The sequence below is a fragment of the Acartia tonsa genome, chromosome 13, assembly GCF_053477335.1.
Source record: "Acartia tonsa isolate MP-2025a chromosome 13, ASM5347733v1, whole genome shotgun sequence".
NCBI classification, from domain to species: Eukaryota; Metazoa; Arthropoda; class Copepoda; order Calanoida; family Acartiidae; genus Acartia; species Acartia tonsa.
In genome coordinates this window covers 34579031-34604292 of record NC_137272.1, presented here as the reverse complement: position 1 = coordinate 34604292, position 25262 = coordinate 34579031, and the positions used below count along the sequence as shown (strand labels likewise).

Genomic DNA, 25262 nt, shown 5'->3' with positions numbered 1-25262 from the left:
TAGAATTCTATCTTTCATTTTCTTACAGGACTTACACATAATACTATTATACCAACTCTTTACAAGTAAACAAGACTGCAAATGCATAAAGATGAAATTTAAAGCAGAAACAGTATTCAGTAGTGGGACAAAGTGACTCAAAAATGAGCCATGTGACGTCTTTTTCAGGGGTTTTCTTTCCCACTTCTCTTCTCGTCTTCCTCATATTTATGACGTCACATGGCTAATGTTTGAGACACTTTATCCTTCTACCAGTATTCATATAATTAGTCATGATTCTATTATCCTCTTACATGAAGTAGTAAGGTTTTATGTTTGTCCCCAAGACTGGACCGATTAAATTCTCAATTTTAGGGAAGTTTTAAATTGGTCCGGGGATGGTTTTAGGCTATTTTTTATTTGATAGTCTAAAACTAGGAAGGGAAAGGACATTGGAATGTAAGACTGTAACCTAAAATTATTTGATAACGTTATCTTATTCGTTGGCCCAAAAAATTATGAAGTTTTTTATTTTTGATTGATTGATCAAAGTAGGTAGTAATGTCCAAACTTTATAAAAGTTGATTTTTTCTTTAATCATTGTGGATGCTCTCTATGAAATTATCTCTTAAAGTGGTCAACATGACAAAAAGTTTAATTCAAATTGAAAGGCTAAAACAAAAAGTACACAAGAATGACAAGCGCTCTTTAATTTTCTCTTAGAATAAAACAATTTAATTCATAACATGGACAATGAAATTTAACTCTGTCATACGGACGGAGAGACATAATCTAATTATAGAGTAGCTACCAGTGTAACAGTGCAGTGTGTTGTCTCTGAGCTACGATGCCCCCATAATGAATGTGCTGTAGTCATTTCATTTTAAGTGAGCTACTCTCTATGTATGCGATCATATTTGTTTGTGTTGGTTTGTTGAATTTATTCAGGGATAAGGGATGGGAAACGTAGGAAAATATTATTTCAGGCCTATTTCAAGCCTAGGCCTAATAAACCAGTTTTGGGATGGCGCAGTGGTTCGTCCTAAACGCTAATGAAAAAGCTGTGTGTGTGTGTGTAGATAAAGTATAGAATCAAATTCAGGTAGCTAGTTTAAAGTAAAAAACATAACTTTTTAAAAACCTATACAGCATGACCCTCGAAAAAGTATTTTTAAGCATCTGCAGCCCTTCTTTCTCAATGAATTATAAAAAATGCATATGTCCTTGTTCTCCATAGTATTCCACATAAGTAGATATAAAAATATTTTTTTTACCTCCATTAACACCGGAGATTTTTAGAGCTAAAGTTTTGAAAAAGTGACTGAGAAAAAGAATTTTTTTTGTTTCTCTTATTTTTTGGATGGTTATATTATGTTTTTCTGGCAACTGAATAATGAGACACAATGAAAAACAAGTTAACTAAATATTTTTTTTTTATTCCATCAATAAATATAAATTTTTAATGGCAAAAAATACTCCTGAATGAATTGATTATTTGCAAATTTTAGGTTATTTATTAACCCTTATTTGAGAAAAGGATTAATTATGACAGTTGCTCCGCCTACTTTTCTGACATCTCAATAATTTAATAGGGGGTAATTAAGCTTTTTAGACAAAAAAAATCATTATGTTTTAATTTTATTTTCTTCATAACTTTTTTGTTATTAAAGTTAGGATTGTGAAACAAAAACAATTTTCCTGCTATATTCATAAAGATTTATTTGGTTTTTTAATCTTAAAAAATTTTGCCTAATAAGTAAGTTTTTCAAAATATCATTAAACTAAAAAGACTCAAAAAATATGTGTAAAAAAATGCTTTTTACTCAAAAACTAAATTTTTTATTTCATTTTTGTATAAAGTTTCTGCTAGTAACAAAAATAAAAGGATTTCTACCTTAATTTTGCTAAAAAAGTCGTTTCATGTTAAAAGTTACTTTTTCCTCAGTCACTTTTTCAAAACTTTAGCTCTAAAAATCTCCGGTGTTAATGGAGGTAAAAAAAATATTTTTATATCTACTTATGTGGAATACTATGGAGAACAAGGACATATGCATTTTTTTTATAATTCATTGAGAAATAAGGGCTGCAGATGCTTAAAAATACTTTTTCGTGGGTCATGCTGTATATTAATGGCTTTTATTAAAATGAAGTTTTTTCTCTCCCAAAATTTTTTTTATCTTTTATTTTGGTAATTTGAACTGTCAGAAAGCTATCGTTGGGTTTCCCTCAGACAGATTTTAGTTTGTATTATTTGCATTTTTATTAATGAGTAAAAATTTTATTTAAAAATTTCATTGCTAATTAAAATTAAAAATAAATAAATAAATATGCACTTGGGTAACATTCTATCAAGTTCTTTGGATACTATAATGTAATGATATATCTGTACTGTGTTGTATTGTACAAAAATTAGGGTTAAGGTGTTGTATCAATTCCGTATTAAATTTTTAAAATTCAAAATACAACATCTAATTTATAAACTACCAAATGAAAATTCGTAGCTACCTTCTTTCCAAAAAAATAATCCCGTTATTTTTGTTTTTTCTATATGGCCCTTTTTTAATGTTTAACTCTAAGCAGATTTAATAATTAAACTAACACCATTAATATTTTTTTTTTTTGTAGCAGACAAATCATTATTTTTTCTAGAATTGTCTGCTTCTAAAATTTCCGCCAATTGGTGATTGGTTGATACAAAACAAGCCCAAATCACAGAACACTATTGGTTTAGAGCGGTAGCCAATATGAGCCGTCCGCCAGTAAGGTCATTAAATTAGGCAAATGGTAAAAGTTGCATGATCCCTTTCAAAACCAGGCCGAGACCTAATTTATGGCCAGGTTTCCTATCCCTTATCCCTGAATTTATTAAAGTTTTAACATCATGAACACCAAGTACTAATAAGAATCAAGGATAAACAAACAAGAACAAGTGCCTTACATCAGTAACTTCTAAGATATAAAAATAAAAAAAGCATAAAACCATCCCGGGACCTAAATGGAGAATTCTATCGATTCATTATATATCAAAATTTAAAGATACTGACAAAAAAATCTTACTACTTTATGTAATATCCATAGACACAGTGTTTCGCCCTTTAAGGGCTCATCAGTATGGCTCAATTCATCAGAGTTAATTTTGCACGTGGCAGAGCTTGAACCGGGAACCGTAAGATTACCAAGCCAACACCCTACCCGGGTATCAGAGCTTTTTACGTTTTGAAAGTGTAGCTAATCTAGAGTCGTTATATTTATTTTATATTCCTTTTTCTGGTAACATTGAATTGCAATTGAAATAATAGTTTCCTCAATAATAATATCGAATTTAAAAGATCTAATTTTGTATGGTACCCATCCCTGTATCCCTGATTTTAAAGACTATGCTTGATTGTGATCTTAACTAAACTCAGGTCACACACCTCAGTATTTCAAGTAAACGGAGCTTTTCTTGAATAAACCTTTGTGAAATATGATCATGATAGGGTTCAGAATATAAGATTTATAAAATAAATATATTTATAAACTAGGACATGCATTTTTTTATAAAATTGAGGTTGGGGATAAAAAATTTATTCCGAGAGGGGGGGGAGAATTTCTTAAGAAATAAAAAAATATATTCCACCCAAAAAATTTTACTTAGGGGTAAACTATTCTGAAAAAAATATTTATAAGTAATATTAAAATTAACCTTTTTTAGTGGACTTTTTAAAGTTTATAAATATAAAAATCTCAAGGAACAAACAAGTGAATTAGGAAAGGATAGAATAACATATAAATATACTGTTTGTATACAGAAAATAGATAAGCAAAGTCAATCACTTTTAACTTGTCAACTTTTTTAGGCCGCAGCCATTTTACGTAACAAATAATGATGGACAAAAAGATGTTTGCATGTTAAAGACCATACTATTGTAACAAAATTGATTCACTTATTATATTAATAGATATATATCTATGGAATATTAATGTTCTTGTTGGTGAAGATATCCTTATACTAAAGTAACAGGATGTCTGTGTGTTTGTACCGTATGTAGATATGTACATACAGACAGATTAACAGATTGACACAAAACATTTCTTTTTATAGATAAAACAAATATTACTGATTTGCTCCTTGTGAATACCTAATCAAGGAACTAGTTTGCTTCTAGCACAAGTTTGGTTAAAGCCGCTTTGTTTGACAACTTGATTAAACTTTTATAAACTTTTACACATAAACTTTAAACCTTTAAATCATTTACTTTTGTCACCATCCTTTCTCTATTTCTCTTTGTTTTAGTTATCAAACTATCAGAATTGAATATTTTACAGCCTTTAAATTTTAAGTTTGTTGTTATATCGCTTGTGTTGCAATAAAAAAATGGGGAATAGTCCCTTTCATAACATCGCCCCATAAGGGGCGATTCATCATATTTTTAAAATGGCTTTTTATAGGTTATTTTAGGTTAGGTTAGGTTAGGTTATATTTGGTTATGTGATTGCCCCACAAGGTTAGGTAATTGGCCCTGCGGGGTTAGAGCCCCCCGCAGGGGCTAGAAATAGGAGAAAAGCTACTGTGAAAAATATGAAGAATTGCCCCATAAGGTGTGATGTTACAAAAGGGACCATACCCTAAAGATGATATATTGAAAGGAGGAGAAAATTATTTGTCTATTTATTCTCTTTGGATGGTGTGAAAATAAATGCTGTAAAGGAGAACCATATCAGTTCTGCAGTAACCAAGATCCTTTGTTACAGACAAATAAAGCTTACTACTTTATCAAGCTTCTATTATCAAGGACATCCATTTTTTGGGTAGTGGGGGGGGGGGGAGTAATCTATTAAACTTCCAAATGTTTTAAACACCAATTAAGATTATTACACCCCCTCTCCTCTTGTTCTATTATAATAAAGTGATATTGAAAAATGTACATTAATATAATGTGTAACACACAATAATCCTAGCTTGGTTTGAGAAAAGATAAAAGAAAGATGTAATTAAGTCTTTATCTAAATCTCAGATATTAACTTTCTCTTTAGCACCTCTTTAGTGAAACAAAACATTGAAGTAGTAAAACCACAAGGATTTTAATTATATTAAACAAAGGAGAAGGAAAAACTGTTATCTCTTGAAAAAAGTTTAAACTTCAACTTATTCTAATTTTCAGGCCTAAAACTTTGTTAATCTCAACAATTTAGAAATAGTGAAATAACTTGATAAAGAATTTTGTTTTGCACCAAAGGATTTTTGTGTGTGTTGTTTTCAATGATTAAAAAAATAAAATAAAATAATATTTAAATATATTATAATCAAAATGTCAATAATATGTAAAATTTCATGAAAATAAGAAGGATTGATGTAAAAAGTAACTAAGTTTGTTTATCTTATCATTTTTCAGCAAAGTATTTTCTTTGATACTTTCCTTGTGTCCGACATCTATCAAAGCATCAATCTTAGATGTTTATAGAAAAGTTAAACACAAGAACACAATTGTCCATTTAATTAAAATAAACTCAAAATTTTCAATGTTAAACAAACAAATAAATTAAGCATAATAAATTTAACTAAAATTCTAAATAGATATTGTGTTATATTGCTAAATATTTCACTGAAAAAACAAAAATAAATCCAACCAATATATCTTTTACAAGCAAGAAAAAAATATATTTCTGTGCAAAAAAATATGCGAGGTTAACTCCTGGGTAGATTGTTATGCAAAAAGAAGCTCAAAACTTTGTGAAGTATTCTGCAGTTAAATAAATCAATATTATTGCTCTGTTCTTGAAAACATATTTACTTTTTCTTGTGTTTTGCCCTTTCTCTGTTTATACAAACTCAAACAAACACTCACATAAATACAGATATCTTATTTTCCTTTTTTTTTTCGTAAAAAAACTAAAATTATAAACTAAAAGGAAAATTGGCTTTTTGTTTTTTTGCAATAGCATTTTTGTGAAATAAAAATAATAACAAAAAGATTTGCATTTTTTTTGTAAATCTGATATAATAATCTGTTGCTAATCCTTTCAATGGATTAGAGGTTTCAAAAGAATTTCTTTTGGAGAAAAAATTTACATTTCTTATAATTGTTATTTGAATCTGTTAAAGGTTGAATGTGAATTTTTTAAAGAAAATACTTGGATTTTTTAAAATTTGCAATCTTATATTATTAAAAATTGTCAATTTTAAGGGTCTTTAAGTCTCTTTTAAAAGGTAAATATAGAAAAAATCTAACTTCATTTTGATTTTAATTGCAAAAAATATATTTGTTATTTTTTAGGTTATGGAAATTTTGCAGCAGAAACTCGAGCTGGCAGAATTTTCTGTTTGTTATTTGGAATTGTTGGTATTCCATTCATGCTCTCAGGTAATTAAAGATGATTAAAAATGTGACCTTAATTTGAAACAATGTAAGTTTTCCATATGTTATGATTGTCCTGATTAGATTTATAGATTTAACTTACCCACCATGTAATACATAACTTGTAAATATATCTTTTCCAGTAAGGCTTCGCCAATAATTAATATCCTCTGGATTAGAACCGGTCTCAACTAATACTGAATAATCATATATAGTATTACAGATAATTTTTCAGTTTTATATATGCGACAAGCTGTCTCTAATACAATGCAATAAATAACTATTTCATTATAGAACTTATGTCTAAACTAACTTTTATTTTTGATTGGAAGATAAAAAAGTTTCCTTTGATTATTTGGTAGGTAAAAAAAAAACGATTTAAAAAATGAGTATACTTTATTCTCAGTATTAACACAAAGGCTACCTGTCAATTCATCTTATGTCATCTTTGAAGAAATGTTTTCTAAATAGGAGAAAAATTCAATTTTGAAAAGCTTTAGTATTTGATTGTGCACCTTATGCCCTCTTAGCTCTTTCCAACCCATTATTTCTCCTTCTTCACGGAAGGCCAAGGTTTTAACTTTTAATCACTATGGGAAAAAAGATGACATTTTTCATTTATATGAATAAAAAGATCTTTTTAATTGTAAGTCTGTACCAAAGGAAAAATATTCTGCCTTTTAACTTTTTACGATATCAAAACTTGTAATGGCAATTATTTAAAATTCTATAAGTATATCCACTGTGTCTTTACCAATATATTAGAATACAATTTAGCAAAGAGCAAATGTTTCTCTCTCCAATTTAACAAGGATACAAACATTCAAAGATTTAGACAATTGATAAGTCCTTTTAAGTTTATAAGCATTCTAGATGGCATTCAATAAAACAGATTTATGGCGAATGAGAAACAATTAAGAGGACCTAAACTATCTAAATTTTTTTGCTTCTTTTAAAATAAAATGAAAAAACAAAGAATAGCTAAATTTTATTGATAAAATTGTGTTTGTTGCATGAAATTTACAGGTAAATTGATAGCTTTAAGACGCTAAAGGATGTTGATGCCGTTTACGAAATCTTAGAAAACATATACAGGATTAAAGACATTAGAACATATGATTTAGCAACTTTTATCGATTTGAATCATGTTATTGTCTTCCACCTAATACACCTGAGAATCCTTGTAAAACTATTGGGGGGGGGGGGGGGATGGAAAGAACTAAAGTCACTTTTACACAAATTCCCCAAGAGTTTGAGCTAAATTTTTTCTTGCATAAAATGCAATTTAGAATTTGATCCTGTAATTGTAACTTTAAATACCTACAATCCCCCCAAAAAATAGCAGTTCTACATTAAGTGAATGTCTGTTTAGCGTTAAGTAATGTGTAGAACTAATATTTGAATTAAAAATCTAGAAACTCTATCAACTCTTTAACTTTAAGTAAAGTAAATGTGGGTGATTTCCCTTGAGCACATTCACCCCAACCCCCTTATTTCAAAATAAATTTAAAATAAGGAAAGTTTATTTTTGTTAACTACTTTGGTCAGGTTAGGTAAGGTTGTATTGGTTTTAGCACCCCCGCATTTTTAAGAATGTATTTCTAGACTGTTTCAATCAAGGATCTAAAGTGATAAGACAATGGCCTATAAGTTGCTGAACATCCCATTGATGATACACAAAATTAACCCTTCTGTAATAAGTGGTTGAACCGATTGGACACTTAATAAATAAACCAATCAAAATTCAATAAAATTCCACAAAGTTGTTGAGCTAGCGAATGAGAGACAGTTATTATAAAACATTGGGGAATAGTATAATAAACATTCCAATATCAACTCCCTTTCAGCTAGGTTTCAATATTTTTCAAGTACTTAGATTTTTCTGCAATTTAGACGACAAGAATGGATGAGCTTTCCCTAACTAGAAGTTTTATAGAAGCTATAATATATATATATATACATATTTGTATATAAATAACTCGATAATAAGTACCTAGCTTGGTTTTCTTTCCTTAGATTTATTTCCATAAGTTATAAATATAACATAAGACAAATGTTGGATTGAAAGTTTACCAAAATGCAAGAAATTTGGTGGCATCCATTTAAACATATTTTTAAGTGAACTGAATTTGATACTTATTTTAGTTTTGCTTAACGGTTAAGTAAGAGTTTTACGAGCTACGTAAAAATATTACACTGAGCCTTGCTTAGTTAGAGCCTATAGCAAGGGCATGAAATATGTTTTTACTTTAAAAAAAAAGTTAAGTGAATAAGGTGGTTCGGTTGCTCAATTATAGTTTTGAGTGAGACAATAATAATAAGACAATGATATTCCAATGTTTTTCCCAAAGCCTCATGACTTATGTAAAACTTTAGTTTTCATACAATATTTCCAGAAAATTATGAAAGTATAACTTCACTTTTGAGGGATGGGGTGGATGGGTGTAAATGAGTAGAAATTTTTTTATACAATTTACAAAAAAAAGTTTTCTATTTTCTAAAGTTTAAATGTTATTATTTTGAATAATTAAACAGAGCTGAATCTTTGAATCATTTAGTGCTGCTTACTGCCGCTGCCAGTGCTGCCAATGAAACATTCGTTTTTAACTAAAAATGAAAGTGGTGAGCTGGGAAACACTTTGTAAACACTCACCAGCTCAGTGGCAGTAGTAGTTTTGCGATGCCAGTGCCTTTTTGATGTAAAGATCGCTATTAGGTTAGCGGCTTTCCCAATCGGCTCACTAGAGGCATCGGCATCAGCAGTGGCATTATTGTGATTTAAAGATCCAGCCCAGGAGTGCCTCTCTGAAATATATGGTTGTTTTACAGGGTAGTACAATAACTTGTTGATTGCATGACAATTGTAATGTTGTCCTACTTGTTTACAACCTTGGCATACATGGATACAACCATGGACTAGAAATTGTAATGTTGTCCTACTTGTTTACAACCTTGGCATTCATGGATACAACCATGGACTAGAAATTGTAATGTTGTCCTACTTGTTTACAACCTTGGCATACATGGATACAACCATGGCAATTGTAATGTTGTCCTACTTGTTTACAATCTTGGCATACATGGATTGGATACAACCATGGACTAGAAATAGTTTAAAAATATGATTCTTATCACTTTAAATTTGACTTTGTAGCTACTGTTTTATATTGGAATAGATTGTATCTTTCTAAAGAAAAGATTCTCATGCATAGATGAAAAAAGAACAAATTTTTGGAAGTTCTTATTCTCTATATCACATTTGGTTCTTTGATCAGCATGACTCTAAATAAGAAATTACACTAAGAATGAAATGAATTGTATCCTATTAAAAACTCAAACTGCAAAAATATGATTTAAAAGGCAAAATGTCTGCCAAACATGGATTATGTTTACTTTATAGAACAGTTATATGAGAAAAAAAAGATATTCTCTACAATATTTGGTATTTCAAAATGTACTGAAAATGTAATTTTCCAATTTTTTATCAACCTTTCTTTATGTAAACTTTTCTAGTTTGTCTAAGATATTGTATTTCATTTTCTGAATAATGTATTCATATATTTTGAATATAATAAAATAAGTGTAGCATATTCAGGAATACAGTCAAAAGTTTTATACACGTATATGGTTCAGTCCTGATCTATCCCCTCCCTTTCTTCCTAAAAAAAAACAAGGATGACAACACCCATAAGTAGCGAAGCTAAAAAATTATGAATGGATATCGGGAAAAAATTTACTATAGAGCAGCGTCATACAATAAACATAAAACTTAATATAATATATAGAAATCACGAAAACTTAAAAATCTAGCAATTGATTTAGCACCACAATTAATAGACAAATCTTAATGAAAATTGATAGAAATATGTAGATTATGAGCTTAATCCCTGATAATTTCAGCCGTCAATCCTGAATAGGAATAGAGAAAATTACAAAAGCCTGAAACTCTAGGAATCGATCTAGCACCCAATTAATAGACAAATCTTAATAAAACTAGGTGAAAATATGTAGAATGTAAAATTGATTATTCCCTGAAAATTCTCTATTATTAAAAGGAGATGAGAAAATCTAGGAATCGATCTACAATTAATTTCATGTTATTATTTAATTGGTTAGTACATTAAACAAAAAGTTTTAAGAAGAGTATTTTGCTGTTTGCTGTGATCACTTTTTAAGTCTCATGTAACCTTATCCTAATGTTTGCATACATGACAATAGACCCATTATTATTGATGGCTGAACTTAAGCAAACTATGGCTAGTTCATTAGAATATAGTCTATACTTCTATTAGGTATATTAGAATTTAAAGTAAATTAAAGAAGTAAATGATAGTAAATGATAAATCCCCCCCCCCCTCCCCCCCCCCCAATTATTGATGACTGAACTAGGCAAGGCAAAGCTAGTTCATTAGAAAACGATATGTTTTTCTTGTGTTATAACATGAATTAATAAGATTAAATAGTAATTATTAATAGTTTATTATCATGAATTGATAATCTTTCCTAACCAAACTAAAATTTTGAGACATCATCATTACTCATGGGATAAGACAATGACATTTAAATTGATACAAATCTCCTACGATCATACACAAAATCACCCCTTCTCTAGAAAGTATATGTATGTATGACTATATAATGAATTTATGACTGTAACTTTGGGAGAAAGAATGGCTCTGAGGGCTAAAGTATACGGGTCCAGCTTGGAAGCGCCTTTAGATTGAAAGGACTGATCGAGAGAGTATGACAGAGGAAGAACTTTCATTAAGGTTGCTAACATGGAACTCATTTATGCTTTCACAGAAAGTGCGCATTGAGCACTAATAACTCCCCCTCCCCTCTCATTATCTTTGAAATCTGTCTACAAAGCTGTATAATAAAATTATATTTTACTACAGCTTAATAAACCCAGGCGCTAATTATATATAAGTTTGTTTTGTCGTCTCAACACAGAACAAAAGTGAGAACGCTTTCAAGAATAAAAGGTTAGGTAAAAACTTCTAAAATAGAAAATGTACCACTTTTCTATTTCTCTATTTTTTCTTTTTCATACTTTACTGTTCTTCTTTAATCAAAATTATAGTTGATTATATAATTATGCCTTTTTCCCTGGATATCGTAGACTAGTTTTTGTTACAATATAAGTAGTTAAGAATTATCAATAGATTAGCTATGAATAGCAGAACTAATATTCATATCATTAACAAGGATGACAACAACCTTGTGTTGGGTCCTACAATAGCTTTGCTTTTTGACTCAATAAGCAAAGCTTTAATTGCTAGTTATGACTTTAAAAGTCCTTGAAAAAACACCGTGTTATGCTGGGGCACAAATAAGATTAGTAGCGGGACAAATTGTCTCAAAAATCAGCCATGTGACGTCATAAAAATGAGTGATTATCAATCTCCTTTCTAGGTGTTTTCTTTCTCCCTTCTTCTCTTATCTCCGTCATTTTTATGACGTCACGTGGCTTTTTTTGAGACACTTTGTCCCTCTACATAAAATTATCATATTTTACAGCAGGAAAAAATAGAAAACAGTATATTATGACAAATACAAATATTTTTCAAGGTTTATGATCATATTGGCTGATTTATAACAACCACAATATTTACCTTAATGTACAAAAATACATTGTTTTCCACGCGTTATATCAAATAATTCAAGTTATCATAAAAATATTTGTTAAAAAATGATAGAACCAACGAACGATGAGAGGAATACAAAAAATTATCCAGTTCCTTATTTTCAACTTTGAAAAAGTTTTACAGTATGGCTTCGAAACCGATTAATATTCACTGGATTAGAATCAATTCTCAGTTATTTCGAAAAATTATGTATAGCACCGTATTTCAGAAATTTTTATACAATTATTAAAATAAAAGTCGTCAGATTAATACTAAATAGCTAACTAGTTTTAATCTCATAATTTTCCATTTTATTAAAGAATACGATAAATAATTATTCTAGTTTTTTTTTCAGAAAATGCAAGGGGAGTCTATCTAAATAGGATTTTTGTTTCCAATTATATTGACTTCGCAAATTTTAAAATAAAATTGCCCTAATCACAAAAATCATCAAAAAAAACATCAAATGCTTTTTAAAAGTCAAGCTGTATATAATTGCGCTGATAAATAAGAAGCTTTAAAGTGTCTCAAAAGATTATGTGACGTCATTAAAATGAGGGATGAAAGGAGAATTGGGGAAAGAAAAGAGAAAACTCTTTGGTACTCTATTTCTTGACCACCAAACCCCCTTGCAATGTTAGGATAACCGTAATTTGTTTACTTAAACTTTATTAGCTATCAAAGGCACAATGTAAAAAATATATAGATGAAGGTTATTCAAATGCTTAATAACACTATAAACGCGAGTTTTCAAATGATCATCTACTTTATTTTTTTTACTTATATGCTTCACTACTTATGGATATTGTTATAAATATTTTTAAGCAAACTTTTGTCGTAAGGATTTTCTGTTTTTTTCTAATTATGTAAAAGATGGAATCATGTTTATAATTTCTAATTGTATTTTGCATTGCTAACCAAATGTTTTATTTTCGTGATCCGTTTATGGAGTCTCACATAAACTAATATTAATGGACAAATAAGTTACAATTTGTCGTCGGGAGGGTGTTCTAAAACAAAATGAATAAACTTAAATATTTATTTATCTTTCTCATAACGAAATAAGTAAATAAAATCTCATTTTCGAACAGGATGTTTCACAATTTAGAATTCAAGAATTAATATTGGCTGACACTACCTAAATCCTCATATTTTGGGGAGAAGGCTCTAAATCAACTAGATATTATTTTTGTGCATAATTAGATATTTGCTTGACATACTGCATACATACTGTGTAAACTAAACTCAATAACAAGGAATTATTACCATTATATTATGTTCATATAATACAAAAATATGATAAAATTCCTTATTTTGCCAAACGAAACTCATTCCCCCCAATATATCTATTTTTAAACGCAATGCGTCTTTTAGACAGCTTAATATCCCTCACTGAATACAAATTGGAGAATTTCTTTTATTTTTGATCTTATAATTACTCTTTACTCTTACCCATTTTTAATAAGCGGAGCGTTATTATAATTTAGCTTGGTCCTTCCGTACAATCATGCATTCTTAATGGTAGCTTTTAACGTTAAATTTGTTATGATGATTCCTAGACAGATTAGGTATTTTACTATAAAGCAAAGCATCTCTATTATCAACATGTTAGTATGTCCTTCTATGCTTCTTGCATTCAACCATTTTTTTTACTTACTTTTAACAAAATGATTTTTCTACAGGGGCAAAAAAGCTAAGAGTTTTAATATTATTTGTTTCGACTGTCTGACTTTTTAGCCTCGATTTCATTAACGATGTCATAAATGTACCCTTACTTTATCTATTCTGTATAATAACTAGAGGTAGATTCTTAAAAATTGTTTTCGTGAAAAATCCTCTAAAATCTACAAAAAAAAATCTGATGTTAATAACTCTTCATCATTTTTGTTGATTTTTTATGTGGTGTTGGAGGATTTTTACAAAAACAATTTTGGTGAGGCAGCGACCCTATTTTTTTTAAAGAATCCATCTTAGTCTTGTTTTGGAAAAGGCTTGTAAACGCTTGGTCGGAGGTGGTGAATAAGTCCACTTGAAAAATATGTAAATCTATAAAAATATGACCTGCGCCAATATTATTACAAATATTATGTGACTATAAATTAGATTTGGAGTGCAGCTACTCTATCATAACTAATTTCTATCCTCTATTCTATATGCGTCTGAAAATGAAAGAGCTACATTTCATCTTGTTAAAACATGTAAATAAAAACTACTATATTATATAAACGTATAATGTTGTATTGCAATCCCTCTTATTTTTTACTTTCTTTCGCGGAATGTTACATGATGTGGGTGTAGTGGGGCAGAACAACTTCTCAATTAAACATAGGGAGTTTATGAATTCCGAGGCCAAAATTTGTATAACAGTATTTATAACCCGCCCATCGCAAAAGTTTAATTCAAAGTTTTTGCACCTGCATCTAAACATAAAATTGATAAGCATATATCTATTTCAGTTTTGGCGGATGTTGGTTCCCTATTTGCTGGAGGTCTGGAGCTTGCCTGGAAAAATAACAAGGACAGAATCAAAAGATGGGGAGAAAAACTTAGAATTATTAAACCAAAGTAAGTTTTACATTTGAACTTTAATGTGTTTAGAATTCTCAGTAACATGTTGCTAAAAATGAACATTTAAAAAAATTAAATGCTGCTAAACTTCCAAACAGTTGAGCTTTAATATTACATTGGCACATCGTTATAATTAACTTAAAAATTCTAGCAAATAATCTTAGATAACCAAGTAATTCACTATCATCTCGTGGCGTTTTTTACTCGCATTTATTCCAGCTGTTCGCTACCTGTAAATTTATTGTTCTTGACTTTTTCAAACTCTTTGTATGCCTCTTTTACTGATAGTATCCTTTTTAATTTCTTAATATTTAAGATATGTTGGATTCCATCTATATTTTGTTATACTAGTTGCAATAATAAAAATTCCCTTTTTTCCTCACACATAATAAATAAAATACCAATTATATGCTGGCAGAAAATTAGGTTATTGTTGTTTATAATTAAACCTCACTTTGACTTCAACAAATCATTTAATGTTTTGATTTATTAATATAATACAGAGGATAGGTGTGTACTGTGTACATAGACGTCCAAGGGGTGGGGGGGTAAAGGGGTGATCACCCCCCCCCGTAGGCACTCTCAAAATATTGGATATTCAAATTTTATCCCCCCCCCCAAATAAAAAAATGCCTCTATGAAATAAATATTACAATATTAAAATATTTAGTGTACAGAAAATATTAATTTTGAAATCACTTATGATATAAAATCTTTTTGGTAATTGATAATGAAAAATATCAATTACCATCCTATACTTTTATTCTTGAATTTAAGTAAACATATTTGAAGTATGTCAAATATTCTATCTCATCCATATAAACTATTCACTGCAAAATTCAGTCTCAACAAAAAAAACACAAGGATGACAACATCTCAAAAAGCAAGGCTCACTAAATCATACAGACATTGATTAATATAAAGAATAAAAGCAGTCAATATTCAGAAGTTTGAACAAAAATTACTTAAATACGGTCAGACTTACAATTTAAGACTTGATTATAGAGATCCTTATCTTTTAACATATTGCCATATCGAGCTAGAAATCATTACTCAGAGTATGTGTTAAGCCTTCAGAGGGTAAGGCCTATAGGGGCACCTGATTGGGAAGGAGAGGGGGGGTGATTTCGACTATACATTTTTTATTTTATATTTAAAAAGAGGGGCACTTATTCTTTGGGGGGAGGGGGGATTCAATCAGCCCCATCTTTAATTTTAGTTTTAAAAAGATAAATTTAGAAGAAAAAAAATGGGGGTCGGGAGGATTTTTTTCTTATGGCTTTTCAAAAACTCTTGGGAGGGTGGTGGTACCCTCCCTGAAAATAATTATAAGCCTTCCCAGGACCTATGAGAAGCTACCCTCTAGCGAGATCCTTCAGTACAAACAAAGAGACATCCTGTTACTATATAATCAGGATTCAATTGAAAATTATTTTTTCTCATTTAATTTTTTAGAGTTTTAAAACTAGTGATATGTTAAGATACATTGAAAGTATAGAGGACTTGAGAAGAACCAATATTTACTTACAATATTATATTTATGTCATGTAAACTATCACAAAGGTCATCATAAAAGCTAGGGACAGGGATAGGGTAACAGAACAAAAACTATTATGTGCCAATAATATTAATTTGTTTTGGTCAATATCATATTACCCACGTGAAAAATTAAAAAATCAGTGGTAACAAGGATGATAACATCAATAAAAGCAAAGCTCTAAAATAAAAAGGAAGGAGAAATGAACGTTAACAATTGTAGAGTGTCAGAACTGAATTAGCAGAATATAAAAGTATAAATAAAATTGTATGTAAATTTGTTGGAAATTGCTAAAATACATGATACTGTTTAAGAACATACTAACAATTATAGAACTTGATTATAACACTGTACTTTGTTCTTCTAGAAATCAGTATTCCAAAAATCAAATGAATAGGATAATTACATCACATGAAATATTATTGTCAAAAAGGTTAAAAATCAACGACAATAGAATTGCTACGCATTCTAAATCGTACCCATTTGTTAAATGAATGATCATGCAAAGTTTGAAAATTATAGGAGAATTCTAACTTGTCTAAATTAATAAAAAGAGGTAACCGTTACCGACGAACGGACGGACGGACCCTAATTATATAAAAGCTACGCTTTAAAAATAGTCAATTTACATGTGTAAAATTTGTGAAGATATTTCTGACCAATGAACATCTACTTAATAACTCTCCATGTCAGTCTGACTGTCAAATTATGCTTGAAAGCTTGAATTTAAGCAAAATGTCTAATATTAATTTGCTTTTTTTCTTATGGATATCATCATCCTTGTTTTTAACATCAACCTGTACGAAAATGATTTTATTTAAAATGATGCAAAAGTTAATTAAAACTAATTGTTTGAGTAAATTATCCATTATATTACATCTCATTAAGTCTGCAAAGAAAATATTAATTATATTCATTAAAAGCAGCTTACAGTGCCAAATAAAAAATGACGTCATATAATACCAATGACCAATGTTAGGCCAGTTTGCGTTGTAATTGACCAATGGTAAAATATATACTGGCCTATCATTAGTCATTTATCATTAGGTGAAGTAACGTCCAACAGACAACAAACTCTTTGGTTAAAAAAATCCGCTTATAATTAAAGTTTAAATTGATTGGAACCTTTCTTTCGAAACAATAATTAAAAGTATTATTCTATTTTCAGAGTGGAAGGAGCAGAAGATGAAGATGATTTTGCGTAAGTATTATTTTAGTTACATAGCTTCTCAATGATTTATTATGTCTGTCCAGTCCATCCGTCTGTAACGCTATGACAGTTAAAAATTGGGAGGACGGGAACATTGCACTGTAAAGTCGCAAAGTTATATAAGTACGTTTTCTCATTTGTCGGCTTAAAACTTTTGTTATATTTATTAAGTCTTGATTGGTTGGTTACAACAAGAAGTGCACAAACTTTTCAACCAATAATTTTAATCAACACAAGGGGTGATTTTTAAAATGTTCATCCTCATATGTAAAATTAGCGTCCATTGCATTATTTTATCAACAGATATATAGTATAGATGTATACACAATATACATACAACTACCTCCCTTCATCATCATCAAAGGCTTTCAGCTCCGTCAGAGCTCCGCCTCCCTTGCTTGGATACATTTGGTTTGGTGTCTAGCCATATTTGTTGCTGAGAGAATTTTTCCACATATGCTGCACGGCTTATTTCTGGACTTATATACTCTTGCCGTGCCTTCTACTCTAACAGGTTGTGGTTCCTGATTATTCCTGGCCCTACATGTTCTTTGATGTCGTGCAAAATTGGCAGTAGTTATTGTCTTAAGACACAAAGAACATTTCCTGAGGTTGCGTGATTCTGTCGTAGTTCCTTGGCAGTTCTTTTTGTGATTCATTATGCTTGACTCATACTGGAAGACTTGGTTGCATATATCACAGGTGAAAGTTACTTTTTGGTTTGAAATTTCATGTGTGCGCTTGATATGTGTGATCAGACCTCCTCTACTCTTACATATCTTGCCGCATTCATCACATTTGTTGACTAGTTCTACTCTAAGCTCTTGGTTTCTGTTTGTGGTTGGTCCTTGACTTTTCTTTCCTTTCTTCTTGTCCCAATCATAAAGGTGTTTAATCCTTTTCTTGACACATTTTTTCCACTCTTTTCTGTCTCTTGTCATAGCTCCAATCTTGGTGTAATCTAAGCCTGCTTCTCTGACCAATTTCTTATAAAATAAGACCGTCTTTCTCTTTTTTCCTGGCACTTTCGGCTCGTTCTCTAGATCTTCTAACCATCCTAGTGTTACACATTTGACAAGTCTGTTGTCGTCCATCCGCATCAGGTGACCTAATCTTTCCAGACATCTCTTTTCTATCTTGACCCTGATAGAACCAATGCCTAGCTCTGTTCTGATATCCTGCATGTTAACCCCCATCTCGTGCATCTGGATTAAGGGGGGCTTGACCTTGCTGCTCCAGATGTACCTGTACATCTTGTCGACGCAGCTCTGGAGCTTCTTAATTTCTCCATCTTCGTCTGCTTCTAAATTATTTTCTGCTACTTGGCTGTGTTAATATAAGCGATACTATTGGTTGATTTTCAATGACCCAATAGAAAGGTTGCACAAGGTGGTTGCGATAGGGCAATGCAGTTATTTAACCCTTTCTCCCTCTAGTGTTTTACTCTAATATTTTATATTTTATAAAATCCCTATATAAAACCATTAATTTTATGTTAATTTAAATTAAAGGTTTTAGAATTTTCTTGGATATTATAACAGGGGAAAATTATCGTTAATTTAACTTGCTAACATGGAACTGTTTATTAGTTTATTGTTTTTAGCCTGCTGCAAGTTTCACTCTTTTAGAGAACATGAAAACCTGGTGTAAGATCCAAGTAATAATAAATCTTTTTTTAAATTGAATTCTGCAACAAAAATGTGAAACTGGTAAAATTGTTATAAAGTTAGTATAATGAGTTTATATAAAAGAATGATTATATGTATTGTTTACTACACAAATGCGTGTTATAAAACATTTTTATCAGCATGGTTCAATTTACAACAATTAGTTCTTAAAAAATTTTTTTTACATCTTTTAGCAACAGAATCCCAAATGGTTTAGATTTAGATAGAATAGTGGCAATAATTGTTGGGAGTAAAATTTCGCGCAGTAATTATCTGTAGTTGAAATATGCATGGAGGGGGGAGGGCCAGGGGGGAAGGGGTAGATAAACTCCCTGGAATTATTTGAGAGTTTCAGAAATATTGGGGTTTAATACTCCAACCAAAACATTTCAGGGCGAAATAACCCTACTTAAATTTTTGGAGGTATTTTGTAATGGCAATGATAAAGTCTAACCAAAAAATATGGGGGGCGGGGTTAATCAGGGTAAACCCTAAATTTAAGAACATGACCAAAAACATAAATAAGAACCAGTCTAGCCTACTACTACAAACTTATTACTGAATGAAAATACCTAAATTTAAACGAGTCTAATCCTTTAAAACCTATAGTCAAGAAAATAAGGAGAAAAAACTAAATTTTAACCTTTCCAATCTGTTAAACCCTAAATTCAAGAAAAAATCAAAACCTGAATTTGAACCAGTCTAACAGGTTACAACCTACATTCCAGAGCATAAACAAAGACATAAAGCAAAACTTTACTGCCGAGCTAATTCATACTTATTTGTCTGGGTTCTATGAATAGGTAAATTGGTGAGGAGAGTAAAATTATCTAAAGTTATCGTTTAAAGTAATATACACGATTTTAAGGCCTTTCAAATAAGGTTTTTAGCTATGATAGAAAGGGATAAGAAAACGATAAAGTAACGTATGATCTTAATACTAAATGAATTACCACTTTTGTAGAAAAAAACTATTAGTTGAAACTTTTGGACACTAAACTTAGTGCTCCAGCCAATTAAAATTTTATAAAAGTACACAAATTTTTAACCAACGAGTAAACAAAGGATTATAAAACTTTTGGTCCTATTATGATAATCAGTCCTTCTCTGAATTTTAGGCAGTCTAGATCTTAATATAAGAGTTTTACCTTAAAATCAATACCCCTAACCCCAAACCAGACAAGAAAAAAATAATTGATATTTATTTTAACTTTTAAAATATTGTGTATAAAACTATCTCTCATTGCATGTCATTTTAGTAATTTAATTATGCTAATTTATACAAAAAGATAATTTTTATTTGATCAAATGTGGAATAAAGTCTTCTTAATTACAAAGGGAGGCTTCATATTGGGCCCAGGCAGGTTTCAAGTAAAGGAGTAGCGGAAAATTCACACCTAAATAAAACAATGATAAAAGGAGAGGGGAGTTTTAATACTTTTTAAATTTGAAATATAAATAGTCTTTGCTTTTTGGCGCTTAGTTTTTAATCATTTAAGTAGTGAGATAAGTTTTATTATTTTACCTTAGACTAGGTTGGGTTAGGTTATATTGGGTGCAATGTAGCCCCTTAGGGTTAGAGCACCCCGCAGGATTAGGGCTAGCTGCAGTAGAAAGACATAAAGTAAAAAAGTTACCCTCTTTTTCTTATTTGAATTTATTAGAAAAATGATGAATTTGGGTTTCTTTACATTTTGAGGAAAAGCACCTTTTTTTCTTGCTATTAAATGAATCATAGAAAAAAATAAACATGTTAATAAGTTGTTCTAACTAGAATATTGCATGCTATCGGTCTTGTTTATATTATAAAGTTCTTAATGACAAGAACAAGGATCTCAACATTCATTAATTAACATACTTAATATTATGGACATAATTATCTTTTTGTCTAAATAAAGTAGATTTTTATGAATCTGCAGAAACTCTAAACGTAGTTTTTATTTTGTAGAATGTTAATGTGAAAATTGTTTATAAACCCTCGAAGTTATGATCTAATACTCAGGGGCAAGGGACATAGTTTCAAATTTTTATGTAGTTAATTATATTTATTCAATGCTTATATCAGATAGGGAGGGAGGGTAAATTGGACTTTTAATCCCTCTTGTCCCCGAAGTTTAAATTCGTTGGCTTAAAAACTTTAAGGACCTTCAGTGAAATTTTATTGGGTTGTACATAATAAACTAGCAATGTACTGTACATATTTTAGCATATCTCTTTTTAAAAACGCATACAGATAAAAAGCTGTTCTTTTAGATAGAAAGTTTATTAAACGATTTTGTTCTATACTTCCTATGTATGCCAAAGAAGAACATATGGACAACAAGGATTACAACATCCATAAAAGCGAAGCTCTGAAACAGAATGACAGACGAATATTAACTCTTGTAAAGTGTCAGAACTGAATATACAAAATGTAAATAAAGAAGTGTTGACAATATTATACGTAAATTTGTTTAAACTTTTTAAATACAGAACACTGTTTAAGGACATACTGACATTTTTAGCACTTGATTATAGAGATAATTCGCTCGTGGATATATATTAAGAGATATAAGTTTTCCGGAATTTTAATGTAGGGAGTAGATTTGAAATCTGCATCAAATTTTAAGGATTTTTTAAAAAATTTGTTTTTTGTAAAATTCTTTATCTAAAAGCGGAAATACATAAGAAGTTAATTAATTTTGACCAATAGGATAGGTGGATTTTAAACTACCTGCGCTCTAATTGGTTGAATGATGTACGACATCCAATCAGAGCGCAGATTTTTTAAATCCACCAATCACGGATGCCAAAATTAATTAACTTAATTTGTATTTCCGCTTTTAGATAAAGAATTATACAAAAAACAAATTTTATAAAAAATCCTTAAAATTGGATGCAGATTTCAAATCTACTCCCTACATTACAATTCCGGAAAACTTATATCTCTTAATATATATACCTTATTGTAATAAGAATCAGTACTACAAAAATCAGATAGCTTTAAAAAAATATAAATTTACATTTTAAAATGGACGTACGGACATTGTGGTAACGATGATAGAGTTGCTACGCTTTCTAAATTGTACCTAACTATTACAGAAATCATCATGTAAAGTTTGAAATCGATAGAACAATTCTAACATGCCTAAATTAACGAAAAAAGCTATCTGTTACGGACGTACGACCCTAATTATAGAAAAAAAACATCAAGCTGTTTGCGCTATGGCTACAAGATTATTAATCTTTTATTTAGAAAAAAATCTTTTTAGAACATCCAAAAATCTGTGAAATTGACTGAACACTTTTTTTGTATATATGCATCTTGTGAAAGATAAACAGACAAATTATAAATGTTTGACAGAAAAGTGCTATAAAAATAACACTAGTAGAAATAACATACTTTTAGAAGCGCAGCTATAATTTTCTATGGGTTGTACTTGTATGTACGTCATGTATGACGATTTATTATTCCAGTGTCGCTTCGAATCTGGTGGATTAGAACCAGTTCCAGCCATACTGAAAAATTATGTATAGCGTCGTACTATATCATAAATATGCACAGTCATAAGATTCAAACCAGTTTATTAGCCCGTGCTTTTGGCATATCGGGGCTTTTAATCTTACTAGCGGCTACGCCTCTAGAGTCCTCTAGGGGCACTTGAGAAGGGGGTAGTTGAATTTGATTTTTAAAAAAAAAATTTTATATATTGCAAAAGAAAAAGAAAAAAAATTTGAGCGGGGATTTTTTTTATCTTGGGGCGATTCCTATTGGGAGGGTGGTTATACCCTCTTCCAAAATAGTTATAAACCTTCCCAGGACCTTTAGGAAGCTACCCTGTAAAGGAGAACCCTATCGGTTCAGTAGTTAGCGAGATCCTTCGGTACAAACCTACACACAAACACACAGACAAGCAGACATCCTGTTTCTTTATTATAAGGATAATTGTACATTTTTATATCCGCAGAAAGCTGTTTATAAAACGATGAGATAAATATCTATTATTATTCTTGTTATTAATTTATTTAACAACATGAGATATTTTAGCTCACATTTCATATCAGCTAAATGCATATTTCATCAAATGTACGCAAAATATCATGATATGTTTTTAAAAATGATTATATTTAAGTAAACGATAAAAAAATTGGCATGTACTATAAAAAATCGGATATTTTAATTATACATTATACGTTTATAAGCTATGTTTTATTATCAACAAAAAATATATTGTCATTGATACAATGTTTCGATAATGGTTACAGGTTATAGTGTAGCTTAGCTAATAAGATAAACATTTTATTTTCATAAAGCAAAGTTCATTTTAAACTGTTTAAAATTTACATAATTATGATAAACTAAGTAGGAGATTTCTCAATGATTAAATAAGAATAATGAATTCTCTGCACAGACATTTCATTAATATTTTTAGTTACTAGCGGCTACTAGTTACTACGCACTAGTGGCACTTTAAATGTTTTTTTTTTAAATAATACGATACCTTGCAATGTTACGTGAGTCTCTATCAATATTCTACAATACCGTGCCATGTTACGTAGGAGTCTTTTTTCGAGAGAAAAAAATTTCGATTTATTGTGATTTCTCTTGGGAGGGTGGTGGTACCCTCCCCCAAAATAGTTATAAACTTTTCCGGGACCTATGAGAAGATACCCTGTTAAGGAGAACCCGATCAGTTCAGCGGATAGCGAGATCCTTCGGTACAAACACACAAACATCCTGTTACTTTAGTATAAGGATTACAGTCGCGAAAAAAAGTCAAGTTTTAAATCTATTTCTAATATTTTTTTTTGTTTCTATTTTAGGGATGCTGGTTTAGAAGCTTCCATTATGAAGGGGTTGGGTGTAGTTGGAGTTCTATGTATCTTTCTTTCTATGGGAGCCCTTCTATTTACTATTTGGGAGGTAAGTTACCATTATATGTACTTGGTTTGTGTTCTATGCTTCTTTTTTTCTATGGAAGCATTTCTGTTTACTATTTGGGAGATAAGTTACCTTTATATGTACTTGGTTTGTGTTCTATGTTACTTTCTTTCTATGGGGGCCCTTCTATTTACTATTTGGGAGGTAAGTTACCTTATATGTACTTGGTTTGTGTTCTATGCTTCTTTTTTTCTTTGGGAGCCCTTCTATTTACTAATTGGGAGGTAAGTTACCTTTATATGTACTTGGTTTGTGTTCTATGCTTCTTTTTTTCTATGGAAGCATTTCTGTATACTATTTGGGAGATAAGTTACCTTTATATGTACTTGGTTTGTGTTCTATGTTTCTATCTTTCTATGGGAGCCCTTTTATTTAATATTGAGGAGGTAAGTTACCTATTATAATTAATTGGTATGTGTTCTATGAATCTTTCTTTCTATGGGAGCCCTTCTATTTACTATTTGGGAGGTAAGTTACCTTTTAGATGTACTTGGTTTGTGTTCTATGTATCTTTCTTTCCATGGGTGCCCTTCTATTTACTATTTGGGAGATAAGCTACCTATTATAAGTACTTGGTATGTGTTCTATGTATCTTTATTTTTATGGGAGCCCTTCTATTTTCTATTTGGGAGATAAGTACCTTTAGATTTACTTGGTTTGTGTTCTATGTATCTTTCTTTTTATGGAAGCCCTTCTAAGTATTTACCAAAGTATCTATGTATATATTTTCTATGTGAGCTTTCTCTCTACTGTTCGATAAGTAAGTTACCTTTTGATATACTTGCTATGTGTTCTATGTATCTTTCTTTTTATGGAAGCCCTTCTAAGTATTTACCAATTGGGAGTTAACTTTATATGTACTTGGTTTGTGTTCTATGTTTCTATCTTTCTATGGGAGCTCTTCTATTAACTATTTGGGAGGTAAGTCACCTTTATATGCACTTGGTTTGTGTTTTATGTTTCTATCTTTCTATGGAAGCCCTTTTATTTAATATTCAGGAGGTAAGTTACCTTTTATATGTACTTTGTATGTGTTCTATGAATCTTTCTTTCTATGGAAGCTCTTCTATTTACTATTTGGGAGGTAAGTTACCATTATATGTATTTGGTATGTGTTCTATGTAACTTTTTTTCCATGGGAGCCCTTCTATTTACTATTTGGGAGGTATGTTACCATTATATGTATTTGGTATGTGTTCTATGCTTCTTTCTTTCTATGGAAACCCTTTTATTTACTTTTTAGGAGGTAAGTTACCTTTTAGTACTTGTTATGTGTTCTATGTACCTTTCTTTCTATAGGAGCCCTACAATGTATTCTATGGAATTAATACTATATCATTTAAATCAATTGTTTGTACATGAATGAAATTCTAGAATATTTATCTATGGGAGCTTAATCTAATTAAGATTTAAAG

At 30.2% G+C, this 25262-nt stretch overlaps 1 protein-coding gene across 1 annotated transcript in view; it reads left to right on the top strand.

Moving 5' to 3' along the window:
* LOC145304262 (TWiK family of potassium channels protein 7-like) overlaps positions 1–25262 on the top strand; it is a 101980-nt gene that overhangs the window by 58814 nt on the left and 17904 nt on the right. Inside the window, exons 7-10 of the mRNA XM_080146111.1 lie at positions 6237–6323; positions 14401–14509; positions 17218–17250; positions 23730–23829. Of these exons, the coding sequence (XP_080002237.1) occupies positions 6237–6323; positions 14401–14509; positions 17218–17250; positions 23730–23829 (329 nt within the window). The remainder of the gene's footprint in view (positions 1–6236; positions 6324–14400; positions 14510–17217; positions 17251–23729; positions 23830–25262) is intronic.